This window comes from Epinephelus moara, chromosome 22, assembly GCF_006386435.1.
Source record: "Epinephelus moara isolate mb chromosome 22, YSFRI_EMoa_1.0, whole genome shotgun sequence".
Lineage (NCBI taxonomy): Eukaryota > Metazoa > Chordata > Actinopteri > Perciformes > Serranidae > Epinephelus > Epinephelus moara.
In genome coordinates, this window is record NC_065527.1 from 15,235,137 (window position 1) to 15,242,661 (window position 7,525).

Consider the following 7,525-nt stretch of genomic DNA (forward strand, 5'->3'; position numbering starts at 1 on the left):
AAATCTTCACACTGGAGTAGCTGGAACAAGGTAATGCTCATCAATGCATACTTATGAATCATTTCAGCTCAATCTTTCTATGCTTTACGTAACAACAGAGAGTGGCAGTAAATAACAGCTTACTGGACAGTAAATAAACAGTCATTAAAGTAGATTATTGTCTACTGGAACATCCCCAAACACTTTGACACATAATTCAGTAGATTAATAAAAAGCGTTGCCTACATTAGTGCTTTCAGTTACCTCAAATAACTACATTTAGACGGTTGTTATTCACTCCCCTCTTTGATGATCTGTGTGTCTCAACAACACTTTTGCTGGCCCTCTTCCTCATTTCATTACAGGAAGTGAGTTTGCAGTCAGATGCAACACTGTCACCACACTCAGCGACAGGTCATTGCAGTGAATTCTTATCAACATGGTACTTCTCTAGTACTGGATTCTGCTGCTGCCATCATGCCCTGTTTAGGCAGTCGACACTGTCACCACACTTGATGCCGTCAAAACAGGCCAGCTACAAGTCCCACAGGTAGGTGTCTATATTTTATCAAATCAACTGCTTCTGCTTCTGGTTTCTGTATTGACGGGACTGTTATTACCCCATACCAGCCAGCTGAACACAGTGTGCCGTAACTTCAGAGTATCGTCACATCGACAGGATCTGTTGAAATGCATCAAAATGTGAATTATTTCATAGAGACTGCAACATGGGAGTCTAATGTCGCAATATAAGAATTTTATTTCAGTAGTCACTGCTAGTTGTGAGCGCACAGAGCTAGGTGCTGCAGTGGAAAATTGAGTCCGATAGCATCTAGCCTCAGCTTCCCCATTCTGTCCGTTGAGATAGGTCAATGGTCAGCTTATAGGAAGTTAAAAACTCTGTGGCGCAGTAGCAGAGAGAAGTTTACTGGTATAAAAAAAACAGATTGGTACATGAGTGGAAAATTGTTGAGTACATTCACAGCATATCCGTCTCTCTGCCCTGACTTCAGACTGGAGTCTGGTCTATCTGAAGGATGGGGAATGTGATGCGAGGCGTGAGTGCCACAGACAAGGTCAACAAAGACAACCATGACAGCTCTTTAAAAGGTACGTTTTTTATTAATAGCATACTTTGTTTTATAAATAAAGTGCTTGCAAAATTAAAAGTAAAAACTTTCTCAACTGCTGTCAGTAAAACTTTTTGCATATGCACAGCTACATTTCAATGGTGTAAAATAATCTAAAACTACGATTTAAATGAACTGGCAATAATATCCAAGGTTTGGTCTTAGACATCTCTGAATTTGCCAAACTAATGATGTCTGTGTATCAGCATTTGACTGTGTTTGTTAAGACTGTAATTATTGTTCTTGGCAGGTTCAGAGGACGACATGGTGGTAGTGCTTCAGGACTACCCGTCGCCTGAAATCAGCGAGCCCATCTACAGGATGGGGGAGAAGCTCAGACTCATTGCTCAGTACGATCTTGTTTCTTTCATTCTTGATTAAAAACTTTTGGCAGTTGGAAGATCACAAATAACTAAGAGGAAATAGTCTAACCAAAAATAAAAACGAAACCTCATTTCTAACTTCATGCTCTAAGTTTCCAGTATAGAGAACTGTCCACACACAAAGGTCAGTGGTTGATTCCTCTTTGCTTCTTTATGTTTCTCAGGGAGGCTTACTGGTGGAGAGTGCGCTCTGTTCAAACACAAAAGGAGAACTACATACCCAGCAGCCATGTGGCAAAAGTTTACCATGGGTAAGCAGAAGCAGAGCTATACTAACTATCCTCTACTATCGGCTGTTTGAACTTGCTTCAGATCAATAACAGCAAAGAATATGAAACAAGTTGTTCCACTACACTATCTATGATCTCTCTCTGTAGTAATAAGGTCGTAGGAGATGATAGTAAAACAAGATATAGGCACGTGTTGAATGTGTCGATTTTGAGATTGTGTCTGAAGCAATGGGTTTTTTACTGCTAAGGTTTAAAATGCAGCATGTGATCTTTAACTCACAGCTTATTTTTTTGTTCGGTTAGTTGGCTCTTTGAGGGGGTGGAGAGGCAGAAGGCCGAGGAGCTGCTCAGTCTACCTGTGAACAGAGTCGGCTCCTTCCTGGTACGGGAGAGCACCAGGGAGAGAGGTGAGTACATTTGTGAGGCACAATCCGCTTTGTGAGTTTGGTTTGACTTTGGCTTTCTGTAAAAGATTAGTGTCGAGTCTCTGAATAGGAAATTAAAATGCTCGATGAGATCAGCATGATGTTAGGACACGAGCAGACGCCAAACCAAGATGAGATCTTGTCAGATCCCAATCAAGAACAGGAGGGATGTAGTTCAAGAGAGAAGAAAGACAAGAGTCCAAAACTTTCAAGAAAATGGTATTCAATGATGTTTCGGGCCGGGACGGGTGGTGGAAGGGTCCAACAAACATGGACTTTCACCCAAAAGAGAGGTGTTCATGTCCAGTAAGATTCTAAAGGCAAACTCTGTTCTTTTTTCCTAAATCCAACCACATGTTTGTTGTTGAAGGAAAAAAAACATTTTTGCGGCGTTGTACCGACATAGTGCGTTCATTTTGAAAGAGACTGTACGCAAATTTCCTGTGAAAACTGAAGTGTATCTTGAAAGAAGAGACATAGTGTCCCAGAAGGTCAACAACCAACTCACTCAGGGTACCTTGCACGTCGTATGTGGACATGGAAAGTCCATGACCAACACGTTAATATGTGACGAGGTCGGAGTGAGAACATGTTGGTACAGCAGTTACTTCTGTTAACACCATCCCAACCCGTTACAGAAGCGTAACATCCACCCTCTGGTTCCCCCCACATCGACACCATTAGCTCTGTCAGCCATGTTCACACTGTTAGCACCATTAGCTGCTAGTTGCCACCTCAGCCTTGCCCATGTCGAGAGCCATGTGCCGTATAGATATAGGAATGTCGTATACAGCTTCTTTAAGGGGCTAAAAGTAAAAGGAATTAAGGACTTGAAATTGACGACTTTGAAATATAATTTTTGGCATAATTTAGAACAGTTGAGATATTATTATATTGGCTAAAATTGGTGTCCGCATGGTCTACAGCTAGTACCATCTAATTTTTCTGGCTTGGGACCTTTGATGCATGTCATTACTATTTGCTCTAACCCCATGATTTCTGTATGTAAAGGCAAAATTCTCAAAAATAGTAAAAAAGTTTTTAAAAACAGTGCAGAGTGTTAGATAAAAATAGTCATGAAATAATCTGACACCAAACCCCTCGTGAAGGAAAGTTTTTACGCTTGTTTTTCTGCAGATTAAACAATCAACTGCGTTAATTACTGAGCTTTAGAGATGCTTGTAAACTGTTTTTTTAATCTTCAACCGAGTGAGACTATCTGTTTCCCTGTTTCCAGTCTTTATGCCAAGCTAAAATAAGCAAAGTCAATCATTTCCTGGCTGTAGATTTATATCTAACACAGATATCACATATGAGTGATATCAATCTTCTTATCTAACTTTCGGCAAGAAAGCCAGTAAGCTTATTTCCCCAAAACTGTTTTTCAGCTACATGTTTGAGGTAAACAACTTCTCCTCTGAAACGTTTCTGTGTCGTCATATTTAGATTTTTTTCTTTACTTATGGTGCAAAAATGCACAATGACTAAGCATTAACGTTGCTTCTGCTTTTACATTGCCCTAACATTTTGAGTTATGAGTGGAATAATATGACGCTCTTGGGTTCTGGCAAACTGACGTGTTGACCACTATGTGCTTGTTTCATAGAACAGAGCAGCTTGATGTCATGATTAAGAGTGTGCTGTTAAGTGTCTGCTGTGTGTGTCACATCCTTAGGTCTGTATTCGCTCTCAGTGAAGCACCGGATCATAAAGCACTATCGTATCTTCAGACTGGACAACAGCTGGTACTACATCTCCCCTCGCCTCACTTTCCAGTGCCTTGAAGATATGATCAACCACTACTGTGGTGGGTGGATGCACAGACTCTACGATAAACAACTAAACAGACAGACAAAGTATTAAAAACAAACAAAAAGGAGACAAGCATCACGATACATAGAGCCACACACACACAAACAGGCAATCACACAATTTTTAAGCGCTGAAAATAATTTATCATGTTCTTAATATAGAACTGTTTCTTATCAGTGGTCAACCTTCGACATATTTCCTGCTATGACAGAACATTTCTGTAGCAAAACAGGAAATGAAATACACTGTGTGTTTGATAATGACTGCTGGTGCGTACACAGTGAAAAAAGTGTGAGCTTTAATTGTTCTAATCGTGAATTTACTCTGGACCAATATAGATTCCAAACCCCCCTCACAAGTGTGCTTTGTGTGTGTTTGCCTGAGCAGTAGAGTGTGAAAGAGGTTAATGCAAATTGTACAACATTTGTTTTGTGTTTGCTTGGAAGCTCAAGAGCAGTATTTAACTTCCCCTATCCTTGCCTTTTCAGACTTTGCAGATGGCTTATGTTGTACATTAACCTCTCCCTGTCTGTCGGGCGTGACCCCACCATCGGACGCAGCTCCTATAGCTCCACCTGTCGTCATGCGACGCAATTTTGACTGGGGGAAAATAGACAGGTACGATTGAGGCTTGGTGAAGATGATATATACCAGTTTTACTCTGACAGCATGACGTTCTGTCAGATGATCTCTGCATGTTCTTGAACTGTTTGTCCAAAAAGCAAAAAGTGATTGAACTTCAATTGATTAATCTGGGGTTTTTCAAATATTTAATTGTTTATCCTATAAAAATGTTGGAAAACCTTGAATATTGTTCATTATAATTCTTCATATTGCTTGTTTTGTTTAACCAACAGTCTAAATTGTAAAGATATTTAATGTACTAAGAAAGAAAGTCAGAAAAAGTCTCAAACAGGAACCATATATGTCTGCATTTTCTCTTGAAAAATTAAAACAATTAAGGGATTATAATATTTTTAATAGTTTTATTTGAAGAAAGTTATGTAAATCCAGGGCGGGATACACATAATTTTCATAATTTTTTTTAGTGAAGAAGGAAATTGAAACGCTAAGATGCTCTGTTGTGAATTATTTTTTCTCATCTCCTCCCTTAACAGAAACCAGCTGGTCAGCACAGACAGCTGCAATGACAACATGGTGAGCTACGGAGTCAGGAACAGCATCGCCGCCTACCTGTCCTTTTCTGCGAGTAAAGACCCCGCGCAGACGAGAGCGGAGAGCAGGAAGAAAAAGAGCAAATCTGTTTATGCTGTCCCTGAAAACAGCCTTGGAACCATTGACTATGAGGATGACTTCTAGAGACATCAGCAGGGTTCAAAAAGACTGGAATACCTTCAAGTGGAGGGCAGTAGAGGGCATCCTTCTCTCGGATCCACACCATTTCTAATGTCGGCAGTGAACCGACATCCATGCCAAGCATCCCAAACATCAAAGTGCTCTATACCTTCTAATGTGAGCACTTTGGAGTTCTTGAACAATAATGCAAATTGCATGACCCCTCACACTTTGACTCAGCCGATGAGACAGAGCTTAATGGAGTTGAACTGGACAATAGTGCAATTGAACTGTGATGTGTATTCTGCACATGAGCCTACAATACAAACAACTGGCATTATGATAGCATGAAAGAGGCTTGAACGCTACGGGTATTGTTGGGTAATATTAATACGTAATTGATTATTATTAGTGGCTTTCAAACTATCTTCCTGTGTTCTTCACATAGAAATATGGTTCTTAATAAATATTTTATGGTAAAGTGGCTTAAACATGCATTCAATCACTTTGAAATATTTTCACCTAATTATAGTGGAAACAGACATGTTTTTAGCTTTAACTTATCATTATAAAGTCAGTGTTGATTGCACAATGCCATGGCGATACAGTAGAATAATGACACCATCAGCATTTAGATTGCTTCCCTATAAGCCTTGCTGTCTCTATACAATCCTCGCTGCCACTGGGTACAACCTCCCAGTAAAATGGAGGCTTGATTGACGGCACAAAGGAAGTGCGTCAACCACTGCACAACCAAAACAGGAAGAGGATGGGGCTTTTTGTTTTCCCTGGTGGTTATCGCTAGCCATCATTTACCAAAGATAATCAGTTTTTTGCAGTTATCATCCCCAGAGCAGAAATGGCAGACAGTGGAACGACTCAAGTAGATATGGAAACTGTAGTTGTTGCGGAGGGAAACGGAAAGCGATCCAGTTGTCTTTGCGACAGAAGCACCAACAATAGTACCATTTGGAAATGCTTGGGGGAAAAGTTGATAAGTTGCCTGTGTCCACTTTAAGTTCGTATGGAAAATGTGTCTTAATCCAGTGGATATGGAGCAACATTAGCAACATTTGTTTGTGTCAACCTGATAAGTCCAATATTTACTCTGTTCTATCTCTGTTTTGGTCTCCACCAACTCCTATGGGAAATATTTGGCTCTTTTGCTGCTGAATGCTTCACTGTGTCCACCAGCTGGTCACTAATTTTGTCTTTTAGCCGTTTGCTGGGCATGGGCACAGTGTTATTAAGTTTAAATCAATCATTCATATGTTTGACAAAAATACTGAAGCCAACATCAGCATTTGTGCATAACTGTTGTAGGCTATTGTTGCCTTAAACCTCCATTCTTTCTAATGGCCAACAGGGGGCGACTCCACTGGTTGCAAAAATATCAGATTGTACAGATGTCTCGGACAAATTACGCTACGCTGACTTGATTTATTACTTCAGTTAACATTTTCTTAACAAGTTTATGGTCAATCGCTAGCTACAAGTCTTCTTCAATACAGCAAGATGTTCATATAGTAAATTATGGTCCCATAGAGGAAAATAGACGATAAAGCAGGTACATTTTAGGGCGTGGCTATCTTGTGATTGACAAGTTGTTGTCATGGCAGTGTCCTCGAGTTTCTCAGTCCCATCCACTGCTCGCTCCTTCACAGCTCCATCCTCTTATCCAAATATGGTTGCTTCTGGTTCCAAAAAAAAAACCAAGATGGCGACGACCAAAATGCAAAACTGGAGGCTTCAGAATGTGGTCCACAAACCAACGAGGTGACGTCATGGTGGATAAATCAACTTCTATACAATCTGAAGTAATGGTCATGATCTACTATTGTTCACTTTGTGTGTGAGATCTGCCATCTTGCACTGAAGCATGTCAGTATTTTTTTGTATTAAGGAACCTTTTGTGATTTTTTTTAACAGAATCCAGAGTTATAATCTACACTGATTAAAATGGGCAAAAGCTCTGAGACTTCCTAAATTCAAATTCTGTCACAAACTTCCAGCCAAACTGTTGATAACTGTTGAACTTCCTCTGTCCAGCTGTGTCTATTCTTGCCAGTGTGATGGTCTCACTAATTTCACATGGCCACCACATGACACGGTGCGTTAACAACTGTTCTTTAATAAGATGATAAATAACAGCAATATTTTTATAAAGGTATGCAAACAAAAACATTTATTACCACTGCACAAGACCTTATTTGCACTTATTTGCATTTACCCCAACCTCCCCTCAAACACTTTCATATTTGTGCTTGAGC

At 40.0% G+C, this 7,525-nt stretch overlaps 1 protein-coding gene across 1 annotated transcript; it reads left to right on the top strand.

Annotated features, from left to right (window-relative positions):
- Window positions 1-368: 368 nt before the first annotated feature.
- sla1a (Src like adaptor 1a) lies at window positions 369-7,230 on the top strand. The gene is made up of 8 exons (XM_050035660.1): window positions 369-529; window positions 993-1,089; window positions 1,360-1,459; window positions 1,657-1,743; window positions 2,026-2,129; window positions 3,823-3,954; window positions 4,448-4,577; window positions 5,078-7,230. Exons 2-8 carry the CDS (start codon window positions 1,017-1,019, stop codon window positions 5,277-5,279), a joined length of 828 nt encoding a protein of 275 aa, XP_049891617.1. The 5' UTR covers window positions 369-529; window positions 993-1,016; the 3' UTR covers window positions 5,280-7,230.
- The last annotated feature ends 295 nt before the right edge of the window (window positions 7,231-7,525 follow it).

What these genes read in the sequence shown, in the direction of transcription:
- sla1a (XM_050035660.1), top strand. Translation starts at nt 1,017, where the DNA reads ATGGGGAATGTGATGCGAGGCGTGAGTGCCACAGACAAGGTCAACAAA. An exon ending in GGAGAGCACCAGGGAGAGAG is followed by an intron (nt 2,130 to 3,822) that starts GTGAGTACATTT and finishes TCACATCCTTAG; the next exon opens with GTCTGTATTCGCTCTCAGTG. An exon ending in GACTGGGGGAAAATAGACAG is followed by an intron (nt 4,578 to 5,077) that starts GTACGATTGAGG and finishes CTCCCTTAACAG; the next exon opens with AAACCAGCTGGTCAGCACAG.